The sequence below is a fragment of the Lampris incognitus genome, chromosome 1, assembly GCF_029633865.1.
Source record: "Lampris incognitus isolate fLamInc1 chromosome 1, fLamInc1.hap2, whole genome shotgun sequence".
Classification (NCBI taxonomy): domain Eukaryota; kingdom Metazoa; phylum Chordata; class Actinopteri; order Lampriformes; family Lampridae; genus Lampris; species Lampris incognitus.
In genome coordinates, this window is record NC_079211.1 from 18,155,819 (window position 1) to 18,181,520 (window position 25,702).

Here is a 25,702-nt window from a genome sequence, read left to right on the forward strand (position 1 = left end):
CCGGGGGGAAGGGGGGGGTTAGATGAGGAAAAAGTAACAGAGAGAGAGAGAGAGAGAGAGAGAGAGAGAGAGAGAGAGAGAGAGACAGAGAGAGAGAGAGAGAGACAGAGAGAGAGAGAGAGAGACTGCTCAATTGCCCCCCCCCAAAAAAACGAGGGGAGGAGTTTCAGCATACTTCCTCAGTCAGTGGCATGTCAACCGGGGTAGCCTCGGTAGTGTTCAAACACAAACACCCACACACACACTTACACCGTCTTACACATATTCACTTGGCGGTTTGTTTGGTTGGGTTTTTTTCTCTCTCTCCTTTTTTTCTTCCCATACTTCTGGACTGGCACTGGCGAGGGATGGCACATTTTAAAGCAGCGGTGACGTGTATTACACCCAAGAAGCCTTGAGCCCACTCATAACATCCACATTCATGCACATGCCCGTTCTGCCACATACGAGGAATGAAGTGAGAGGGCAGAGTCGACCACAGGACAGAGGTAAGAGCTGCTTTCCGTAGCTTGCTCTAGAAATGTCTCCTCTCCGATTCTCAGCGTTTAGCTTCAGCAATGCTGTACCTCGCATCTGAACTCTGACCCGCCCGCATACATATAGAGCTGCTGGCATCCCCCAAAACAAATCAGTAACATTTAATAAACATGCCATGTAGTGATTTTTTTGTGTTTGGTTCTTCATTTTGTGTAGCAAATATATTACTGTTCTGATACCGTGTGTAAGGTCTTCCCCACCGCATACCACATAACTGTGAAGTGGACTTTACACTTGACAGTGTGTCACTCTCCTTATCTCGCTTATCTTCAAATCAATGCAACCATCCTTCGCAGCAGCCGGGCAGAATATTGGATTATCACAGTGAAAAAAAAAGAAGAAAAGAAGACCATTCAAAATGCATTATGATCAGAAAGGACAGCTTGCTTGGGAGTTGTGCATTTGCCTGTGTGGGAATCTCCCTGCAGCAAGCTCTGCCCCAGACATGCAGGCATGTGAGTGAGTGAATAGGGGGGTTAGTCTAAACTTAGAGTCCATAACCCTCGTCTCATATTACTCTCTTCTACGTGCCCCCCCCCCCCCCGGACACCCATAGCACACATCCCCGGCTTACAGACCCGCATTGCACTCGCGCACCTTAAAACAACTCTTGTTTGTCATTTATTCAAACACGGCCCCAAATGTGTTGACGCCATGTGTTTTGGATTTGGGGTTCTCTGTTTGAATGGGTCGACGAGTGTCAGAATTGCAGTCTGGGCTTTTCGCTGTGGCTCTGAACCCTTAGAAAAATAAGACCATTTGCGGTATGTGGTCACCGGGCCCTTCAGCCCATGTCTCTAAAGACAATCTGTATGCTTTGGACTGAATATGTCAATGGGCCTGGCATTGTTATAGTAGTATGAGGAACACTGCAGCATCCAGTCATTTACAAGAGGAAGGGTTCGCCACCACAGCTGGGAGGAAACAACCGCCAGCTTCCCTGTCGCCAAGGTGTAGCAGGACGTCGTTAAAGGGGCACATAGCAATTTGGCACTGAAAACAGGTCCAATTTACAATATCAGATATGCAACAGCCTTTTCTTTTCCGCTTTTTTTTCCCCCACATGAATTTTAGGAAGACGTCCACTGTGTTCAGCATAATTTTGCTGCTAACAAAGGGCTTGCTTGTGACCAAACTCGCCAGCCTCGTGTCTCGACTGGATTAGACAGACTCTCTCGGACCGTGAAAAAAAAAACCCAAGAAGAGTATGTTTAAGAGTGTCAGGATATCCCCTGGCACGCCTTCAGCCTGTTTACAGCTTTCTGCCTCACAAGACAAACACAAGATTCAATCATCATGACCAATTGGCTGACACATAAACAAGATAAGGAGACCGAGCTTGATTTTTTTTTTTTTGGACCGGTTTCGGACCGGTTTCACAATGGGATCAAACCCTTTGTTTATGTGCCATTAGTAGAAATGTCACATCCTGATGTGCAAAAGAAATTCTCATGGGTGCAACATCACCGGGGTTGTTGCTTAGATACGTGCAGTTTAAGCATCGTAAAGAACTGTCGCGCATCGTGCCTCCAGCAGCTCTCGGGTACCGACCCCTTTATTTCTCCTCTGACATCACAAAGTTGAATTTGTAACACACCACTTGTGGTTTCAAATCAAGCAGTTGACCTCTCAGTAAAGAAAATATTCGAAAATGTCCGAAACAATTTCTCTTGGTTGTAAAAGCAAGAAAGCCGCAGCATTTCCTGTTCCATGTAGCGCATGCAATAAAAAAAAAGAAAAAAAAGTTGCATATCTACAGCTTACCAGAAAGCATCGTTTTATTGGGTGAGTATTATGAGTAACAGCAATCATCCGGAAGAACAATGGCAAAAGAAGTGGACAGAGTGGTGTTGTTACCATCTTCTTCTCAGATTGAGATGTTACGGTTCACATAAGGAAAATTATTTCTTACTCTTCTTTGAAAAGACTGATGCTCTAGTATGTTGCCTTGACTGGAGGATGACGATGAAATCCTAGGCCTTGCCTCACTGGTCTAGCCTGTTTACACATCTCCATGGTGACCTCATAGAGTAGGATGACGTTTTCAAAGTGCTCTGATCCCATTTCATCTAACTTCCGACATAAAGGCTGCAATTGTACTTGAATGAGCTGATCCTCAATCTGTGCCAACAGTTAACTCCTACCCGCCACACTGTGTGACCTTGTAGCCTCTGTCCCTAAGTGGCATTGCCTTACATTGAATCAGCAACACATCTACACACACACTCACACTCACACATGTGCACACATGCATGCATATATGCAAACATGCAAAATGCAAAGCAGAATGGCACACACATGTGTGCACATGGATAACAAGCCGCCCATACACTTACACACACATAAGCCATTATGTTTGTGATATACATGCTCCACATATTTTCACAGACCCATACACACACAACACATTAGGAAGCTCTCACAGAGTGACCCCCCCCCCCTCCCTACACACACACACGCACACACACGCACACAGCAGAGACTGCTTTGTGCTTTCAGAGACTGGGCAGCTAGTGAGGAGAGAGAGGCTGGTGGGAGGAGGAGATGGAGACAGCAAAAGACAGAGGGATTACAGAGGGAGAGCGAGACGGAGACCAACAGAAAGGGGGAGATAAGGCTTGCTAAAGGAGAGAACAGACAGTTACAAAAAAAAACAACAACAACAAAAAAAAACCACGGGCCGAGGAAAGGAAACAGAGTGAGCAGGGCAGAGAAGGCGATACAGGAAAAGAACGGGAACAGGGGCTTGTCCAGCAGAGAGGAAGAGAGTGAGTCGCCAAAGAGGCTTGGGGGTAGCTGATGGTATGGCGCTGATCTCGGGCAGCTGCCGGATTCTGGGCCACATGGCGTCTTGTTGCTGCAGACCGCTGCTCAACTCTTCCTGTTGTGGACCCCTCATCAAAGTCTGCCTCTCTTCCTTGACAGGTCGGTCCCAGCCTGCTATCCGTGTGTCATCGTACTGTCATGAGGACTGGTACTCTCAGATAGGCAGCACTGTAGATCTATAGACAACATGGGTAACAGACCTAGCCATGAAGGTAAAAAGGCATGGAGTGTTGCTGGCATAGCAGCCTTACTGTGTGGTGTCAGAGAGTCCTGTTGGTGCTAACTGTGCTGTATGTTTTGGATACCGGGGGGGGGGGGGGGTAACTGATTGTCTTCTTCAGCACGCTGTCATATTGTATTGCATTGCTAAGTTGTGTGCCTCATTGTTTCGTTGTCCTTCGCTGCAACTGCTTTGCAAAAAATAAATAAATATATATATATATATATTGCACTATTGTATTTGTGTACTGACCAAGCATGAAGAGTTTGTTGAATGAAGACAAATACAGCATTTTAACCACGCTTTCATTTTACTTGGATTTCAGAGTGTGAACTGCATAGCTTCTTATATGCTGCGCCCCAAGTCAAGTCCCTTCCTTACCATGCTGGTTACTCATTGAATCCCTGGCAGTTTATGACTGTGCTGATATGTAAATGCATCCTCATCTACTACAGCGGTCAAGGGCGGGCCAGCCGTGTGTGTCCTCGTGGAGGTGTCTGTTTGGCTGATGTCAGTGCAGCTGTGTGGCTGTGCCGGGCCTTTGTGTTGTCTCCAGTCAGCGTCATGTTATCTCAGATCCCCCATAACTAAACCTGTAACTTTCCTCTGTCTTGGGGTTTCTGATAACTACCGTGTTCATTGTTTACCCCAGTGACCTTAAATGACCTCACCTCCTTCAGATCTTTTGTTGTCAATGTTATTAGTATGCATCTTGTAAACCAAATAACTTATGTACTGTTTACATTGTCCTTTGAGACGTTTTGAGATTTTTTTTTGAACTACAGGCGATTTTCTGTTGTGCAACCATACTCTCTCGTCTCCCTTGCAGACATTTCTCCTGCTGAGCTGGATGCTCTGTGGAGGGAACCACCATATACTCTTGGGGGAACAAATGAGCACTTCTCTGGAAATGATATCATGACTCAAGGTAGAGTAGGCGATGGATTTTTTTTGTGTCAGTTTAAAGTAGTTTTACTATAGGACCCTTCATTAGTTTTTAAAGTCTGCATGGATAACTAGCCTCATTATGCAGATGCGGCACGAGGCAATTTTGCAGAGGGAGTCTAGCTGCCGTGCCTGTGGTCTCAAATCGAGGAAATGTCTTGGACGTTTCCTCAGCACAATGGGGGAAACCAGAGCCCATGGCCACTGTACTTCCATAATTATCTATTATGTGCAAGCATCTGGTTGATATTTATAGTGTTTATGGGGATCCTGTTTATGTATTAAAGGAAAAACACTGGACACCTGCTATCTTCATACACATTTAGGGCTAGCTAACAAGTCTGGTGCTCATATTAGCATTAATTCTGCTATGACCAAAAAAAAAAGAAAAAAAAAAGGTCTGCTCTTGTATCATGTATCAACATTTGAAGCGATCCAGAACTCGCATTGTTGGTGCTGCAAACTCGGCACAGCTTCCTAATGACCTTCTGGATAAAACTATGCTTACATTTATAACACGCCTATCTCGATCAGCACGAGAATGCTTCCGTACCGTATTTTGTTTTGGAAACAACCGATTTACACAGCGCAGGGTATTTATCAAGTCCCCCGCTTCAATTTCCATAAAGATAAGCCCTGTTCTTTCTGCTCAGGGTCGCGAGGGAGACCAAATGATGCAATGCGACTTCTCACTGCTTCCTCTATCTGATGCGCTTTCCCTCTGTCTGTGGTTAGGTGTGGAAGAGGGATCAGGGGTGGAGTCGGCGGAAGGAGAGGCTGAGCCGGATAGCTACTGGAAGAGGAAGGAAGCGTTCCTCAGAGGAAGCACCGTGGGGGTGGGAGAGAAATTCTCCTCAGGTAACATCATGTTTTAACCAAAATCTGTCATTTTTTTTCATACGCTTGTTATTTCGCTAAATTGTCTGACAACCAGGTTGTGTATGCGTGTCTTACATTCGCAGGGCACCTGCATGTCATCTGCATCATGTCAGACGATGCACTTTTCACTCCTACCTACTCAGCAGCAGTTAACTGCGTCCATCGCTCTAGTCTGAGTTTCTCGTATGTCTTCCTCTTTAGATGGATTTAAATGGCCACCCTTAGAGTCCACTCAAAGGGCTGAAAGCTCTGCTATTCCTCTGGGCATCAAAGTTTTACCCACAAAGCATCTCATGGAAACATGAGCTCCCTTAGCCTTCAGTGAACCTGTGAAAGTGTTGTTTCTCCTGGTCTGAATTTGCTGGTTTATTTTACATTTTTCAGGTTAAGTGTATTTATACAGTGATAAAACACAGCAGAACAACAGTAACAAAAGCACATAGTCACACCACACTATAATTAGAAAATAACAAAGGAAAAAAAATATCAATTTCAGTAGATGATTCACTCAAGTTTAACTCTGGATAGGATTTCCTTGGACTGGGCATCCAGAAGAAGGAACGTGATAGGCGTGCGGGGAGCGTAGCGGTCTATTCCGTTGCCTACCAACACGGGGATTGCCGGTTCGAATCCCCGTGTTACCTCCGGCTTGGTCGGGTGTCCCTACAGACACAATTAGGCGTGCCTGCGGGTGGGCAGCCGGGTGTGGGTATGTGTCTTGGTCGCTGCACTAGCACCTCCTCTGGTCAGTCGGGGCGCCTGTTCAGGGGGGAGGGGGAACTGGCGGAAATAGCGTAATCCTCCCACGCGCTACGTCCCCTTGGTGAAACTCCTCACTGTCAGGTGAAAAGAAGCGGCTGGCAACTCCACATGTATCAGAGGAGCTTGTGGTGGTCTGCAACCCTCCCGGGATTGGCAGAAGGGGTGTGTTGTACTGAATTTATGAAGGCGTTCTGTATTGTGTTTTGGTGTAGAAATTGTGCTGGTGTTCAGTGGACGCAGGCGATCTGCTGTGGTTCCTGACTGTGCCCTACAGGAGGCGTTGCGCACACGTCTCAGGGTGGTGGAGAGCAACAGCCAGGATGTCATCCAGCTCTTCAAAGTCAGTTGCTGTCACCAATACAAGACAATCTGTACAACATGTCACATACAATTACTATCAACACTTCAGAAGCTAGACAGTGTGGCACTGAACTAGATGATCAAACATGGAACAATGCAATGCTGGTCAACATAATAGAATCAGATACCGTACATATTTGTAGAATTGAGAATTGCTTTGCAAAGTTGATATGTTGAACATGATCAAAAAGGAATATGAACCTCTTGCACATCGTCTCTGCAGGACTTGTCCGCCCGGCTGGTGTCAGTCCACGCTGAGAAAGACAGCTTTGTACTTAACTTCAGGACTGTGGAAGAGATCTGGAGGTTTTCCACCTACCTAGCATTAGGTAGGACTTATTGATCTGCATATGGTCAATTATTTGTAATTTAAATACTGCTACCACTGCTAACAATTTTACTACTTCTACGTTTACTATTCAAGTCATTCAAATCTTACTTTATTCAGACACATAGGTAGGTCCATATTAAAAAAAACAACAAAAAATACAACACAGGACAACAACACAAAAATATAGGTAAAAACAGCAATTCACAAGTCCACAATGATTAAAACCTATACACGCATTTGTTACAATGTTTCCGGAAACAAGAGGAGTACCTTGTCTCACTTTGTGTAGGCTGTTAAGAGCATTATAATGAAATTCTTAGAGTCAATTAATCGACACATAAATTTGTACATAAAATTCCTCAACACAGCATGAAAAGTGGGAACATTACTAGTCACAAACATATGACTTGCACTTGTCCATCTTGGAAGCTTGAGCAAGATTTTGAATGCATCATTATAGGCTACCTGAAGCTTTTTCATTTTTGCTTTACTATAATCGCACCACAAGTGGGCTGTATAGGGTGGAGTATGGTAGGCCCTAAAAAGAGCAGTTTTAACATCATCTGTACACATATGAAATTTGCGTGCCAGCATATTGGCTTGTGCATACAGTTTTCAACACTGGCGCTGCAGATCATTGTCATCACATAAATCATTCCTGACAATGTGACCCAGATATCTTACTTTGTTCACCGCATTTAGTGCTTGGTCTGCCAAGAAGAATGAAGGAAAATTTTGCTTCTGATCCTCCTTGGTTTTAGCAATCATGACAACTCTCTTTTTAGAGTTATATTTAATGTCACGCTGCACACCATAACTTGAGCAGACGCTGAGCAGTTGCTGTAAGCCAGCCAGCCAGCCAGCACTATAAGGAGACAGTATGACTAAGTCATCAGCATACATCAGATAGTTAATAAGACTATACAGCCAGTCTTACACTCTTTTAACTTTAGAAAGATCATTGACCTGCAGATATTGTCTCACTATTCGCATTATTACTCTTCCTACTTCTACTACTGCTACAACAACAACAATAACTTCTACTACTAGAACATCTACTAGTAATAATAATAATTGATAATAATAATAATAATAATAATAAAGATAATAATAAAAGATGGCCCTGTGATAACCTGGCGGCCTGTCCAGGGTGTCTCCCCGCCTGCCGCCCAATGACTGCTGGGATAGGCTCCAGCATCCCCACGACCCTGAGAGCAGGATAAACTGTTCGGCTAATGGAATGGAATAATAATAAAAAAATTCAACATCAACACAAAAGAAAAATGGTATGAGCACGAGCCCCAAACGGTAACAGAAAAAGACGACATCACAATCTTATGGGACATGCCAATACAGACAGATTGCGAGATAAAGGCCAACAGATCAGACATCGTCATCAAGAAGAAAAAAGAAAAAAGCTGCCCACTCATCGACATGTCCATCCCGACTGAAAGGAGCACCTCAGTAAAAGTAGCTGAAAAATAAAGACCTTGAATTCGAGATTGAACGAATGTGGGGAATGAAAACCACAACAATACGAGTAATGATAGGTAGCCCTGGGACTTGTAAAAAAAGGGATGGAGAAATACACCCAACGGATCCTGGGTAACATCAGAATACGAGAACTACAGAAGATCACACTACTTGGAACATCTCATATCTTAAGAAAGACACTATCCATCACTATCCATCAAATAGACTTCTACCTCATTCTAACCCTAGACCCAAGGAATGGGCCCGCTTATTATGTTGTATTATGGCATGAAGTCAAAGGAAATTTGTATAATAATAATGATAATAATAATGATGTCTTATCTGCTCTAGGCTACGTGGCTCGGTGCTTGGAGAATTTTTTGTGTGACCAGTCCTTCTGGCTGGAGCCAGAATTGCTCAGTGATCTGGAGATCAAAGTGACAGTGGATGAGGAACATCTAGCCACCCTCTACTTGGGGCTGCTGCTCCAAGAAGGTGAGCGTTATCTTAGTGTAGGAACAAGCACATGGACATTGTGATGGACTTTTATTTAAAATCCTCAATTTTAACATGGAAATTCCGAGGGTCACATTGTCTCTCACCGACAACAGATCATCTGATCAGAAGTGTAATCCATAATACAATGCAGTGGAATTCGCATCATAAGTAATACAATCTGATTGGTTGAATGTAATTTAATGCACTGATTACTTAGATTCACAATTCACCATTGCTAACTTCCAAACTGTAGTTTACAACTGCTATGAATCTTTATTTCAAAATGCAAATTGTTAAATTTAATTTCTCAGTCAAAATTTAAAAACACCCTCTCCCCTTAGCAAAAGTATTCCGATGAGTAATTTTCGATTATCACTTTAGTCTGGTTATTTAGTTATAACATATCTTTCACTGATTGCAGCTGCCATTTTTTGTAATCAGATTACTATAATCCCATTTTAATTAGACATAAATCCATATTATCTATGAGCAGTTATGAACAGACTGCCTCACAAGACTTGCAAAAGATGATACCTTGTAGTTCATGCATTCCTGGGTATTAAAAGATTGTGCGCCTCGCTGAATACAGCAAAACTAAACTACAATAGACCTCCAGTTCTCAGTTGCTTTGTGCCTTTGCCATCTAGGACCACAACAACTGCATTTTGTCTTCTCTACAAGAATACAGGCTTTACCTTATATGAGCACCTTGCTGTGGTTCTTTTTAATGCCTCACAACATAAAAGTCACTGTGCTGTTGAGCTAAGTTATTAAATCGCTTTGCTTCAGCAATGCAATTTATTTCCTCCTGTATCAGCATTGCAGACATCATTACTTTCCCTTAAACACTACCCTAGGACAGAACGTTCTAGTAAAATCCATAATAGCATTGCTGGTAAATTCGCTTTGTGAATTACATTAACCTAATAACGAGGATATGAAAAATCAGTCGTTCACCAGGAACTGAATCAGGGCACTCTAGCTGTTCTGCCAAGACTTAATTTAAGTGCTGCAACTTTTAACAAGAAAAAAGCACTTCCACAAACATGCACAAACTACATATATGCTCAGATGCCTGTGTGCATAACTGCTTGAACGTGTGTGTGTGTGTGTGTGTGTGTGTGTGTGTGTGTGTGTGTGTGTGTGTGTGTGTGTGTGTATGTGAACCTGCACATGTCCATTTCTTTGTAGGCGCCTTTTTTGCAAAGGCACTCCACACCAGAACTGATTACACTGATGATGAAGATGAGCTGTTGTTCAAGAAGAATGACTTGCTGATGGTTAGAGACACAGGCCAGGACCACATGTGGGAGGGCACCCTGCTCTCCACCGGGGACCACGGCTTGGTGCCAGTCAATGCTATGCAACCACTGCCATACCCATTCTACCAGTGAGTCATCCAGACAGTTGTGGTGGAATGAGTTGTTTCACTTGCACATTGCTTGGTCTGCACTTGTTTAATCAACTGCATAGTGACATCTTCTTTTGTCAAACATTTCGACCAGCACCACAGACAGAGGCCATTTGTAAGCATCAGTGGGCATAACATCGTCCCCCTGTATAAAGTGCTTCTTATTTTGGCAGATGGTTTCTGAGGAATTACCCAGGCTTTGCAGGATGCTCGCTCCCAGAAAAGGATCAGTCTGAACACCCAATTGGTAAAGCCACACTGCATCAAACATATAAGTCTACACACAGCACATTAAACTCACATCATGCCAAAATCACACACTCACACCTTTTTCATCCTCTATGATTCCTACTATAGTTTGAAATTTTAAAGTCCTATTTATAATAGTACAGATATGTGGTTTGTGGCTTTGCTCATATACATTCACATTCAAAGTGTAAGTTTGCACAGCCTTCGCCTGTTCATATCTCGTTCATCCTATCAAACTCTGCAGTGACGGGGTCTTGTGTGGCAGTGGTTGACTACAGTCCAGTGGGGCGAGAGGAACTCCAGCTGAGTCAGGGAGACATTATAAAGATTCAGGGACTGCTGGTTCGAGGCTTGGAAATGTTCATCGGGACCCACACCTCTACAGGCCACACTGGCTTTGTGCACAAGGCTCATGTCAAGCTTGTGGATGCCATACCCCTGTATGAGGTTTTGTTCTTTGTTAGCTAATGCAGAGTGTAGCTCTAACTCAATAAGATCATCTGTCTTTAAACACTTAAAATAGCTTAACATCAATCTAAGTGAATTTCTTAAAGATATTAGCTATACGTTTTGTCCGCATAGAGGTTACTCTCTATGGAAAAAGTGAATTAGATTATATTCAACATTATATGCTAAGCATGATGACAAAGGAGTAGCTGTTGCAAAGTGGTCTGTGACCTGTTTTGGGGAACTTACCACATAAGTACTTGTGTGTGATGGTTGGACGAATTTACTACTTGTCTTTATCTCATACTGTTTCGTGTGGTGTCTGTGGCCTAGAAAGGGTAGATTGTGTGAGGAGGCCGTTGGGATGGCTGAAATGATAATACTGTCTTTGTCTCTCTCTTACAGTGATGGACAATTGGTCTTTCTGACAGAGGAGGAGAGGGCAGCGCTGGCTCAGGTTAACCCCTGTAGTGCTGAACCGAATGACAGCAGCTTGCTGGAGAGACTGTTTTACTCTGACATCAGCTCAGTTTACAGGCTAGGTAAAGGAATTGCCGCACTGAGTTGCTTATAATATCCTGTGCCGAAGTCTTCTTGCTACATAAACAAGTAAAGCATACATAGGTGGTCCACAGGTAATTGATATTTATTATAATGATTGACTTGACTCTGACTTCTATTTTCTTTTTCACTGAATTAATGCATTGTAAAGAAATCAGATAGTAAAATGTACTTAGCAGTAGCATTTACAAAAGTCCTCCTTCTCAACTTGGGCTTGGAAAATAAACACTTAAACACTTAAATTAATTTACTCTGTGTTCTTCTAGACCGACGGGATGAGTCTGACTTCATGTACATCAGGAACTATCCAAAGCAAGGTAACTTGACAAAATTAAAAGGTATATGACTGGAGGTGTCTAGGTAGCACTGCGGTCTATTCTGTTGCCTACCAACACAGGAAACACCGGTTTGAATCCCCGTGTTACCTCTGGCTTGGTCGGGCATCCCTACAGACACAATTGGCCGTGTCTGCGGGTGGGAAGCCAGATGTCCTGGTCGTTGCACTAGCACCTCCTCTGGTCAGTCGGGGTGCCTGTTCAGGGGGGAGGGGAACTGGGGGTAATAGCGTGATCCTCCCATGTGCTATGTTCCCCTGGTGAAGCTCCTCACTGTCAGGTGAAAAGAAGCAGCTGGCGACTCCACATGTATCAGAGGAGGCATGTGTTGGTCTGCAGCCCTCTCTAGATTGGCAGAGGGGGTGGAGCAGCAACCAGGATGGCTCAGAAGAGTGGGGTAATTGGCCAAGTACAATTGGGGAGAAAAAGGGGGGGAAATCCCCCCTCCCCCCGAAAAAGGTATATAATTATATACCTCTTTGGGTGGCATGGTAGCACAGTGGTTAGCACTGTTGCCTCACAGCAAGAAGGTCCTGGGTTCGAACCCCAGGCCGTCCCAGGTCCCTTCTGTGTGGAGTTTGCATGTTCTCCCCGTGTCTGTGTGGGCTTCCTCCGGGTGCTTTGGTTTCCTCCCACCATCAAAAAAGACATGCATGTTAGAGTTGATTCTCCTGTCTGTGCCCCTGAGCAAGGCAATGGAAAGAAGAACTGGAGTTGGTCCCCGGGCGCTGCAGCTACCCGCTGTTCCTATACAATAGGATGGGTTAAATGCAGAGAACAAATTCATTGTAAGAATACAATTTGTTGTAAGGATACAATGACAAAATAAAGTCGTTTTCTTGTCTTCTTCCGTTTTGTGAATTCAGTGCACTCACTTTCCTGATGGCCTGACAAGAACAGTTAAGATAGATTTCCTCAAAAACCGATATGCTCTTTGAATCAAATTTTTGTATACCACATGCCACTTTCCTCTACCTTGCTCTGCCCTATCTGCTGTACTCTACTTAAGTGTGTCATTATAAAAAATTTTAAAAAATGAAGTCATACAGACAGTTGGCACACAGTCAAACTGATAATGGTTGTTGATATCTCTTTCTTCTGCCAGATCATAAGGCTCCTGCCAGCACTCGCCAGAGCCTCGTTTCAGAGAAAAGTGGCGGGACGCCCCCGTACCAGTCGTCTCCTTGCCCTTCTCTCTCACACTCCTCTCCTCGTCCATCTGTCTATCAATCCCACAACCCCTTGTGGCGTGACGGAGAGCCGCTGTCCTTCACTCTCGATGATACATTCAGAGAGCTGAATGAGTTTCAGGAAGATCCATCTATCTTCTTGGAGGAGAACAGCTGGGAAGGGGATGAATACGAGCTAAGCGACCCCACGCTAATCCTGCTGAACCAAAACCACTTCAAGGTCAGCCGACTTACAACAAACCTTCTTGTCCATTTTATTGTTGGTTTTTTTATGATAACTTCTTCAAAGTATCTTGCATTTTGCCCTGCAAGTTGCAGATCAACAAGAACGCATAGTGCCATAGATGCAAAGCACAACTCTTGCATGGCTAAACTGTGTGTGCTCAGCTATTGGAGTTGCAGATTTTGAGAGCGATTCAGTGCACTCACTGCCTGTTGTCTCATGTGTGTACACACAAACACAGTCTTTGTCCCAAGTTTGCCATTGGAAGTGAGCCTACTGACTCAACAGTTCCAACCAACTGGCCAATGTTGTGTATTATTTGTGCAATATCTTGACTGGATGCTTAATATCGACAGTGTAAAATAGATGCTTTTGCATTGCTTCAGCATACACTACCGTTCAAAAGTTTGGGATCACCCAAACAATTTCGTGTTTTCCATGAAAAGTCACACTTATTCACCACCATATGTTGTGAAATGAATAGAAAATAGAGTCAAGACATTGACAAGGTTAGAAATAATGATTTGTATTTGAAATAAGATTTTTTACATCAAACTTTGCTTTCGTCAAAGAATCCTCCATTTGCAGCAATTACAGCATTGCAGACCTTTGGCATTCTAGCTGTTAATTTGTTGAGGTAATCTGGAGAAATTGCACCCCACGCTTCCAGAAGCAGCTCCCACAAGTTGGATTGGTTGGATGGGCACTTCTTTGAGCAGATTGAGTTTCTGGAGCATCACATTTGTGGGGTCAATTAAACGCTCAAAATGGCCAGAAAAAGAGAACTTTCATCTGAAACTCGACAGTCTATTCTTGTTCTTAGAAATGAAGGCTATTCCATGCGAGAAATTGCTAAGAAATTGAAGATTTCCTACACCGGTGTGTACTACTCCCTTCAGAGGACAGCACAAACAGGCTCTAACAGGTACTATTTAATGAAGATGCCAGTTGGGGACCTGTGAGGCGTCTGTTTCTCAAACTAGAGACTCTAATGTACTTATCTTCTTGCTCAGTTGTGCAACGCGGCCTCCCACTTCTTTTTCTACTCTGGTTAGAGCCTGTTTGTGCTGTCCTCTGAAGGGAGTAGTACACACCGGTGTAGGAAATCTTCAATTTCTTAGCAATTTCTCGCATGGAATAGCCTTCATTTCTAAGAACAAGAATAGACTGTCGAGTTTCAGATGAAAGTTCTCTTTTTCTGGCCATTTTGAGCGTTTAATTGACCCCACAAATGTGATGCTCCAGAAACTCAATCTGCTCAAAGAAGTGCCCATCCAACCAATCCAACTTGTGGGAGCTGCTTCTGGAAGCGTGGGGTGCAATTTCTCCAGATTACCTCAACAAATTAACAGCTAGAATGCCAAAGGTCTGCAATGCTGTAATTGCTGCAAATGGAGGATTCTTTGACGAAAGCAAAGTTTGATGTAAAAAAAATCTTATTTCAAATACAAATCATTATTTCTAACCTTGTCAATGTCTTGACTCTATTTTCTATTCATTTCACAACATATGGTGGTGAATAAGTGTGACTTTTCATGGAAAACACAAAATTGTTTGGGTGATCCCAAACTTTTGAACGGTAGTGTAGCTAAAGTTAGCTTTTCTGACTGATGTTTTTGTGTCAGATGACACATTAGAAACAATTTAAAACTTTTATCAAAATACTGATTTGTTTGAGCACACTAAAGATGATAGAGCACATCTTACTTGCATGTCTGTCAATGGCATTTCTGTGAAATCCTCCCTCGAATGAAACTGCATGGGCAATGCATAGTCTATTCAATTCACTTGCAAGCAATAGAATATAAGGGAGAGGCTAAAAGTGAATAGCGGTGGGGGCGCATTAAAAAAATATTTTGCCAGTTCTTTTACCAATGAGGGTTGCAATATTAATGTTGCAAAACTATGTTTCAGCAACATATATTTTTAGATGCACTCCTGTCAGACATTTTTGGAGTGGTCATGACCCCCCTACATGATGGTAGGGCTAAATGTGAGACTGAAACATCAGTTTGTGAGTGAGTTAGAAGCCAGGTTCTGTGAGGTGCTTTGCATCTAAAAATTCACTCGTCATTGCAATATAACTATACTGCAGGCAGCAACAGCAAGCATGCTTTTGTTTGTGCATATTTTCTAGGAGGACTTCCTCCCGCTGTATGACCTGCAACATTCCTTCCTGTGGGTGACCTTTCATGATAAGGGGGAGGATGAACTCCTGGGGCACCTTGAGAACGTCAGAGAGGTTGCCAAGAGAACCGGAATGCACTGGGCACATCGTCGGGCATGCTTTCTCTTGGGAAGACTCTGTGCTAGGAAGTTAAAATACTCCCAGGTTTGTTCTATATATTTAGGGCTTATGTGGAAGCTATATTTAATGGATAAATTCGAATCTGCATTCGAAATGGATTTTTACATCACAATCCTCTCCACTTCAGGCCCGTGTGTATTATGAGGAAGCTCTAAGTGTCTGTGTGGATGGATTCTCTGACATGCTCCTCCTCATCGCTCTCTACACAAACCTCACGGCTGTCTACTTGAAGCAGCGTATGACAGACAAGCTGCCCCAGATCTTGGAGAAAGCCAGTACCCTTCTCCTGTGTTTCCCCAGCCATGAATTCACTTCCCTGAATGAGATTGAGTTGCTCAAGTTGCTCTTGAGGAGATCGGTGGTTGAGGGCAACAAACACTTGGAAGCCCGCGTCTGTTATCTCATTTCCAGCCTCTTTCTCCTCCTTAGGAAAACAGATGATGCCCTACCATTTGTTGAGCGGCTCCAGTTCCTCTCTGGGACTCTATGTGCCACACAGGGGCAGCCCATCGCTCCTTTAGACCTTAACTGGCTCCTGAGCCAGCTCTACCATCGTAAATACATGCCTTACTTGGTCCTGGCATCTCTAAGTCTGGACTCAAGACAGGACCACTCCCTCAGTGATGCTTTCAAAAGACTGGAGCTCTTTGTTAAGAACTCTGTTCGTTTGAATCCACACTGGAAGGAGGGAACCTCTCTGCTCCCTGCCCAGATTGTTGTCTATCTTCAGCAGGCTCTTGCAATTGCTGAACAGGGGGAAGACCTAAAGACCCAGAGGGACCTGTGTCTGGGCTTAGCTTCAGTTTACCTGCAGTATGGGGCTCTGCAAAAAGGAGTGTGTTGTGCTCAACAGGCTGTGGAAACAGGGAGCTATATCAACGAGGAGGAGAGCTTTGAGGCCTCTGTGCTACTAGGGTGGATGTTGGTGTTGACTGGTCAGGCTGAGAAAGCCCAGAAAATTTTACAGCCATTGCTTACATCACTCCAGGTATGGTACTAGACAATACAATGCACATTTCAACAGAGCAGGTCATCATTTTCATGTAAATGCACATGAGTGTGACATGTACTTTTGGATACAGTGGTGATTTCTGATTTCTGAGCCAAAATGTTCACCTTTGCAGGCTCTGTCCCCACCCCAGTATGATGTAACAATGAACTGGTTCACTATTATATCATAGTTCTAGTTCTACAACTAGTATACTACTAGTTCATTGTAACAATGAATTAATTCTTTGTAACAATGAGCAAGTTGAAATTGTTACATCATAGTTCTAGTTCTACAACGAGTCTACTACTAGTTCATTGTAACAACGAATTAATTCATTGTAACAATGAACAAGTTGAAATTGTTACATCATAGTTCTAGTTCTACAACTAGACTACTACTAGTTCATTGTAACAACGAATTAATTCATTGTGACAATGAACAAGTTGAAATTGTTACATCACTTTGCAGTTGGGTCAGAGCATGCAGTAAGGTGAAAATTTCAGCCACTAGATGACGGCAAAAGCAAGCATTTCAGCCTGTGTTTTATGCCCTCTAAGATGGATATTGTGAATAATGTGTTCATCTCTCCAGGGCACGGACAGTCCCACTCAGCGGGGAGTTATCCACAACCTCTTAGCCTTGTGTTTAAGAACGCAGCATCACATCCGAGAGGCAGGCTGGCACCTCCACTGTGCCCTGAGGATCTCCAGGGAGAGCGGCAATCAAAGAAACCAGGCCTTGGCACTGGCCAACCTGGGCTGCCTGACACTGGATGTGGGGGCATCCAGGTTGGCGGAACGCTTCCTGGTCAGGTTAGATATCACTCACAGAGTTTCTTCCCAACATATTTTATTACCAAACTGGATTCAAAATGCAGAAGTCAAGAGTTTTACAAAAAGTAATTCAATCTGATGGTAACAGTATGTATTTTAATAGATCCATACGCATTTTTATGGAGCTCTGGGAGAGTCCAACGGATGAGGAGCATGTTCAGGCCTACCTATGGCTGGGTCAGAGCTACAAAGACAGGGGGAGGAGAAATGAAGTCAGGGCGTGTTATGAAATGGGGCTGCTGATTGCTTTACATGCTAGAAACTTGCATAGTAAGTACAAGTGTGCATATTAAATCAACTACTGGAACAAATATTAGTATATTAGGAAATATGAGTTAACTTGCAGAGAAAATGCCTCATCTTTTTATAGATTTCCCATCCTTTGGGCTTAACTAAATAAAATGGAGATGTGCTTCGATTTCATATAATGAATGTTGTGTGTCTCGTTGTGCAGTAGCCGACAATATTGTTTCTCTGCCATCTCTCTCTGATAGGCCAGATGGTTGTGGCCAAGGTGCTTAGTCGTCTGTATGCAGACCTGCTGCTGTATGGTCAGAGTATCATTTACTATGAACACTGTGTAGCAGTGTCCAGGGAGCTTAAAGACAAGAGACTAGAGGGAGAGTATCTGGAGATCCTCAGCAGCCTCTACCTCTCGCTGAACACTGATAAGTGAGCCTCTGTTTCTGTCTTCCTCCTTCTCTCTGTCTCACTCTCATTCTATAAGCCCTCTTTTTTTCTCTAACACACTCCTGCCCTGTCTTTCTCACTATTTCACTCTCTTCTTCCCTCTGTCTTTTTTTTTCTTTTTTTAGGATTTTATAATCTCAACCTACTTCATCCCTCTAACTCTTTTTTTTTTTTTGCAGAGAAGGCCCACACAGGCTCTCTGATAAGATAGTTTTTATTTCAGTTGCCCTTGAAAAACTTACTGTTAGTTAATTTGTAACTGTGTTGGATTTTGTGGGGCAGGTCATCTCGTAAATCTCTCGACTACACCAAGCAGAGCCTGAGGATTTCCATTGACCTCGGCAAGAGGGAGGAGGAGTCGGAGACCTGGCTACAGGTGGGACGCATCTATTACCTCATCCAAGAGGACGAGCTAGCTGACATGTACCTTCAGGTGAGAGGGCGGCGGACTGTTGGGAAAGGGTGATGGTGACGTGTTTATTAACATTAAACAGCACTGATAATGTATTTTAATAGGCACTCCTCATTCCCGATCGACGGCTGCATTTCCTTTACCAAGGGAATAACATTTTTAATTTCGTTATCAGGAATCTAATCCTGCCTTCCACATAACACAGACCTATCAAAATTCATACATTCTCTGTTTATGATTTGAACAAACTAAGGATTTTATCATTTCATGATCATATTTCCACCCAGTGAACGCTGAGATGGGCTCCAGCACCTCATGAACCTAACTAGGTTAAACAGCTTGGAAAATGAACGAATTAATGAATAATCATATTTCGCTGACAGGCAGCAGTGAAGACAGCTCTGAGGATGAATGATCCTCGGTTTGCCATGAGCATCTATGAGGAGGCAGGAGACGTCTTCTTCAAAGGTCACAGGAACCGAATGGCCTCACTTCCCTACTACAGGGTAAGAGGACATAGGGGCGTATGTGTGCATGTTGTGTTAAGTTTGCTTTATAAACCTGAAAACATTTATAATGAAATGCAATCTATTTCTAAGATGATCCATTGTTTTTTTGTTTTGTTTTTTGTTTTCATGAATGACAGAAACCAGTTCTGGAAGACCATGTATAAGTTGTGATACCCCATTGTGAAAAACTATTTATTTTTTTCTGTTTTTGTTTTTTTGTTTTTTTTACTCAGGATGGCAGTCTGCCATTTGCACGCAGCATCGGCGACATCCATTCGGAGTTTCGCCTGCTGAGTAAACTGACAGAACTGTTGATGGTGCAAGGCGAGCAGGAGGAGGCTCTGCAGTACGCCACACTGGCTGTTCAGATTGGCAGCAAAACGGGTACTGAGTCAGAGAGTTTCAAACCTTTATGATGGTGATTTCATGATAAAAACTACAACAGGGAATATTAGCAAGATGGAACTGCAACCCTATGTTTGTCCCAGATTTCTATAAAAAGGAAAATTCCACCTAAATCCAACTTGCGATGAAACTATTATGGGTATTTTGTTGGCCCAGAAAAAAAAAACCAAAAACAGATAATGTTGCTTTCTCTGCAGAGACCTTTGATACTTTTTTGTTTTTTTTTCTTTCCAGGTGTGTTTGTGAATGAGAGGATAGCCTACCACCGCCTGGCTACAGTCTACTACCGCCTCCAGCAGTATGAGATGGCAGAAAACTACTACCTCAAGTCTCTTTCTCTCTGCCCTGCAGTGCTGGAGCACCCCATGGAGTGTCGCTACTACACCAAGGTCTACAGCAGACTTGGCAACCTCACTCTACATAAACTCAAGGTACAGGAAATATAGATTTAGAGGCCACAACCTTAACAAGTCAATGTGCTTTTTTAAATTTCTTTTTTTAAAAATCTTTGTTGTTCAATAGATTGCTATAGCAAAAAAGTGCAAATTGACATTCGAAAATTATGTCCAGCCTAACAAGTCACGGGGTCTAACATTCAACCATGAAACCTCAGATTGAAAAGGATGTTTGAAAAAGTTATATTTCTGTTGGATACATGACATTTTCTGACCCCACTGGAAAATGGTTTTCTGTAGCTGTGAAGTTAGGGTTTTCAGGAATCAGGAACACTTTATGTCATGTCATTTCATGTACTTGCGTATATGAAATGAAACGAAATATAATTTCCCCCAGCCTACAGCAGTGCAACACAAAGACAAAAGCACATATCTAAAAACTACAAGAACACATATATCAAAAGAAAAAAAATCACCTTCCGAGAGAACGAACGCCAGGATGACTGTCAGAACTGCCGGTCTGCATGGGCTAGCAGTTAGCTTAGCCTGCCCTGCTTCCGTATCCTGTCAGACCGCCCTCGGTGTTTCCTCTTCTGGAGCAGCTCCAGGCAGGATCGTGGTCCTTGGGCCCACTGGACGCAGAAGACCAGGCTCCTCAGTCGATCCAACGTCAACTCCCCCAGCCAGACACCTTCGACACACCTCCACACACTCCACACAACGACACCAAAACACAGTCAATGCTAGACGAGACCGCCACCAGACCGCCATCGGTGTTATCGGAACTGTTGGTCTGCATGGGCTAGCAGTTAGCTTAGTCTACCCCGCTTCCACATCCATTCAGACTGCCCTCGGTGTTACCTCTTCGGGCGAAGCTATGGGCAGGGCCATTGTTCCTGGGCCCACACGATACAGCAGACCAAGCTCTCCCAGCCGATCCAACACCAGCTCTCCCAGCCATCAAACGAAGATGTGGACAGACGTGGACAAAGACACTGCACGGACAGTACTGGGTGAGGCCGCTGCACACGTGAATTCACGCCGCCATCTTTGATACTCTATTAGATTGAATGACTTGTAAGAATGGATACTTTCTAATACATTTATGGTCAAATTATTAATGACCTCAACTTGTTGTCCCTGTGATAACTGCATGGACAAAATCAGCCCCTTGTAATGCCATAATGTAGTGTTATAATGTGAAAGATTAGGGATTTGCGTTTGACCTGATTTCCCTGTTCGAGTACTCACATGAAATTAGAAATAAGTTCTCATGCACTGGGTAGGCTACCTTAATTGATGCATATATATGCAAATTAGCTACCCTCGTCAGGGATAAACGTAACCATTTTATTAAACACTAATGGCTAAAGTTTTTCATTTCATGAATACACACCATAAACTTTATGCAAACAAAATTAGTTTATTAGCCGGGTGATAAGCTCCGCTCTAGTGGGCTCACAGTGGCGCCGGACTGCGTTGGTGGTCGTCTTGTCTTGTCTCTATGCTTGACTCAGTGTGCTTAATCACGAATGTACTTATGGTAGTTACATTTGATAGTGCATATCTTCCATCAGATCTATCAGTTTGTGCAGAATATTCCCACACCGCACTCTACTCGCCACTAGGGTTGCCAACTCCTTGAAATGGAAATAAGGAACAGGGGACAGGGACGGGGGATTGATGGACAGATGGACGGGGTGGTGCGGGTAAATACATATCCAAAAACTACAAGAACACATATATCCAAACTAACACATATATCTAAACTAAACAACAACAAAAGAAGAAGAAGAAGAAGAAAAAAATCACTGTCCAGGAAAACAAACGCCAGCCAGGATGACTGATGGAACTGCTGGGCTGCATGGGCTAGCAGTTAGCTTAGCCTGCCCCCGCCCTCAGTGTTTCCTGTTCGAGCACAGCTCCGGACAGGGCCGTGGTCCTTGGGCCCACAGGATGCAGCATACCAAGCTGCCTCAGCTGAGCCAATGCTCACTCTCCCAGCCTGACACCATTGACACACCTCCCCGCACTCCACACGACGACACAAAAAACACAGTCAAGGCTAGGCGAGGCCGCCACCACACCGCCCTCAGTGTTATCGGAACTGCCGGTCTGCATGGGCTAACAGTTAGCTTAGCCTGCCCTGCTTCCACGTCCTGTCAGACCGCCCTCAGTGTTACCTTGTTGAGTCTTCGCATTTGCAAAAAGCTCGCCCGGTTCTTTGATTCAGGTCGACATAGGCAAATAAGAAGTCAGACGACTTCTTGCTGGTTCGTGTCGTTTTATTGGCACACAACAAATAGTTCACAGGTAATGTAGCAGCACTGGAGACGTACCCTCGGTGCAACCGGGAGTCGTCTGCCCGACAGAAGAAAACATAATGATATATACTACAACAGGCGTGGTTCCTTTCGGAGATAGGCGTGATCTTCTTTTTGGTTTCCCTTCGTCACTGTTGGTCGCGTTTTCCTCGTGTTGTCTTGCATGTGTAGCACGTGTCCTAATCAGGTTTATGTGCATAGCGTTCCTGCTCCAAGGCCGTCCTAATGAGGTTGGTGTACATAGCGTTCCTACTCCAAGGCCGTCCCAATCAGGCCGGTGTACACAGCGTTCCTACTCCCAGGCCCAGCTCCTTTAACCTCTTCGGCACAGCTCCAGGCAGGGCTGTGGTTCCTGGACCCACAGGATGCAGCAGACCAAGCTCTCCCAGCCGATCCAGAGCCAGCTCTCCCAGCCAACAAACGAAGACAAACTTAGACGCAGACATGGACAAAGACACTACATGGATGGTACTGGGTGAAGCTGATGCAAACGTGAATGTGCGCCGCCATCTTCCCACACCGGAAGTGGAATTTGTCAGCGTTTTTTGATAATTTAGTAATTTAGTTAACTTCATCAGTGTCATACTGTTTTTATTCACACACACACACACACACACACACACACACACACACACACACACACACACACACACACACACACACACACCAGGTTACTTTTATTTTTCAAAATACTAAGGTTCTGAACTTCTATTCAAGCACTCATGCCAAGGATGATTTATAATTTGAATGAGATCTGTTTAATGTGTCCCTTTTATGTTATTATTATTATTATTATTATTATTATTGTTATTATTATTATTTTTACTCCCAACAGGATGCCTTCGATGCAGTGGGCTATTTTCAGTTGGCGCTGGCAGCTGCCCTTGAGGACCACGCTAACCCCAAGGCTTTGTATATTTTATACATGAAACTGGCAGAGATCTATGCCAACCACATGCCCGATACCCAGCTGTGTCAAACATACAGACACAGAGCCCACAGCTTAACGAGGGTTCTGGCAGGAGAGGAAGACCCTGACAGGGAAGAGGAAGAGAGGAGAGACCCAGACACAGAGCCTGGACAAAACCAGGAGGACATTTTAAAGTCTGACAGCTGCACAGACAGCTGTCATGCAGTGTCTTCTTCCATGATGACAAAAGAGATGAAGAGTATCTGTAGAGATGAGCACATATCTGGAACTGAAGATGAGAACTGTGTAGAAGACTCAATTGCAGGCACTTTGAGGATTCATATGGACACAGAGGAAGAATGTACAGACTCTGCAGTTGAGGATGCTAACAGGAAACATGGACACAATAATTCTGGTGGTCCCATTATGGATGACCCTTGTATAGACGCCACTATGACTGAAACGGAAATAATTAGCTGTCAGTCATGCATTGACAGCATGACTGAGTCTTTTGTTACAGCTCGAGAACAGTTCACCTGTGACTCCACTGACACTTTACAAACTGACTTGGATAAAATAGACGAAAAACCAGAGAACAGTGTTGCGTCAGACCTTGACACCGAAGCGAGTGGGCCCAGTGAAACTGTGTTCTTACCTGTTGGTAACACCTTTGCTGACTTTACCAGTGAAGGTGGAGGACACACAGGCACCCAAAACACAGAAATTGATATTCCCCAAGACAAAAATATCCCACCTGAAGAAACAGATGTAGATGTTGGTCTCAAAGATAATTCTAACACTGGTCAGATAGAAACTGTTGAAATGGATGATGATAAAGCTGACAATGTGTTATGTGCTTGCTACCACACCGAGAGAGGCAAGTCTGAAACTGCTGATGCAGAGAGTGAACACATTGACCTGGACCGCATCTGCACATAACATCTGCATGTAAGCTTCAGAGTACAAATTATGTTCCTCGATTATGTTTTGAAGTGTCCCTTGACCATAAAACTGTAACGTTCCATGATGTGCTTATTGAGAGAAAGATATTGCAGACACTTTTCTTAATGTACACTTTTCAGAGATTAGGTAACATTGAGACATGTACCTTTTTTATAATGTTTGCACTCTGCATATTACAGAGGTCATCAAGCTTGTAATATACGTTATGTTTTGTAAATACATATTTTGTATATCAATGAGAGACACGATTTAAAACAAAAGAAGTGGTTATTTACTCTTTATTTCTCTATTAATTTCATCCCAAGCTCCTCTTTGGCTATGGAACTAATGAATGAAACTCAATGGGGGGGTAATTTCGAAAATATGATATAGCTCAAATTTACCAGAAGAGGGCGGCACAATACAGGTTTTGTGTGCTTCGTTATTAAAGGCAAGGTGATTATGTTGTGCCTCAGTTCTGACAGTAGTGGGCAGTGATGAACAACTAATTCTTGCTAACATCTGTTACATCAGCTGCTGTAGTCATGGGCAACAGGTGAGGAGGAACTGTCTGGCCATGGCGCAGACCCAGGAGGAACACTCTGGGTAGTGTCCTCTCAGTCACACTTTGGGCTCAGGTTGACATCAAGGACAGTAATGATGTCCAGCTATGCGACAAATCCCATTCACACGACTGGGTGAGCAAAACGTGGGTAACTGAACCAAAAATGATTAAATGTATGTTTATAGAAGAAACTTCTTTGTTAATCTGTCAGTGATTTGGTCAGCCAAGATTTTGACCTCTTAAAATCATGCATCTTGTCGTTGCTTGAAAAGTAACCGGTGTCCACAATGATGCCTGCAGTACAAGTCACTGATATAAATTAGTTTACTATTTTTGGAGTTGCTACAGTAGACTAAGATTTACTGATGGGTTAATGCGAAGCCAAACAGAGATTAAAAAAAAAGAAAAGAAGGTGAGAGTGTGTTTGTGGTAAACCAAAAGAGGAAATGTTTGCATGATTTGAAACAGCGTTGCAGGCCCTGTTCCTTTCCTTCACGGAGCTTGGCGCAAGTTCAGAACAAGCCTTGGATTGTTCTTCCTTTTCGAGTATTCACAGGGTTACTCCCAAATGAACTTTGGGTACATTTGCTTAACAAGTGTATTCCCTGCACAGCTAAGAATGCTCTCATGAAATTGTAAAGACTTCCTTTTTATCAACCTAAAGTAAAAGTATTACAGCTGAGGCAAAACTATCTCAACAATGGTGGCATCATGAGAAGAAGAGAAAAAAAATAGGTAAGAGGTTGTTTTTGGTTATTATTTTGGCATCAGAAAGTGAATGCAAAATCTCCCAAGCCTCCATTTCTATGTCTTAGAATATGAAAACCTTACATGAATAGCAGCCTCTGAATTTGAACAGTTTCACGTACCTTTATAAATATTTCTTATCATATATGCATAATGGATTTCCTGTGATAACTCAACAGCTCGACCGGTTAGGAAAAAAAACAGCTGGAGGAACAGACATGTTCATTAAGCCATAAATCTGTTCATTCATGTTCTGCAGGAACTAAATAATAATAATAGGCCTCTTATGCTCATGTTAGCTTTGAAAATATCGTGACTTTATCTGAGTAATAGTCACATGCCATGTTAGGGAAGTGACTTTGAAAGCATAGCTTTGCAGGCTACCAATTGCGTCACACTGAAAGTTGAACTACAGCAAAGCTAC

The 25,702-nt window shown here is 43.4% G+C and overlaps 1 protein-coding gene across 2 annotated transcripts; it reads left to right on the forward strand.

The window, feature by feature from the left end:
* The first annotated feature begins 250 nt into the window (after positions 1-250).
* sh3tc2 (SH3 domain and tetratricopeptide repeats 2) lies at positions 251-24,229 on the forward strand. 2 transcript variants are annotated; one of them, XM_056283450.1, is made up of 22 exons: positions 251-488; positions 4,413-4,511; positions 5,264-5,386; positions 6,382-6,509; positions 6,753-6,858; positions 8,685-8,828; positions 10,023-10,221; positions 10,416-10,489; positions 10,736-10,931; positions 11,344-11,480; positions 11,766-11,816; positions 12,940-13,244; positions 15,385-15,579; positions 15,683-16,543; positions 17,138-17,358; positions 17,483-17,649; positions 17,874-18,051; positions 18,352-18,502; positions 18,865-18,987; positions 19,224-19,374; positions 19,630-19,826; positions 22,950-24,229. In XM_056283450.1, exons 1-22 carry the CDS (start codon positions 422-424, stop codon positions 23,961-23,963), a joined length of 4,887 nt encoding a protein of 1,628 aa, XP_056139425.1. In that variant the 5' UTR covers positions 251-421; the 3' UTR covers positions 23,964-24,229. The 2 variants fall into 2 exon arrangements, with proteins under 2 accessions (XP_056139425.1, XP_056139417.1); XM_056283442.1 differs by lacking the exon at positions 251-488 and adding an exon at positions 3,271-3,462.
* The last annotated feature ends 1,473 nt before the right edge of the window (positions 24,230-25,702 follow it).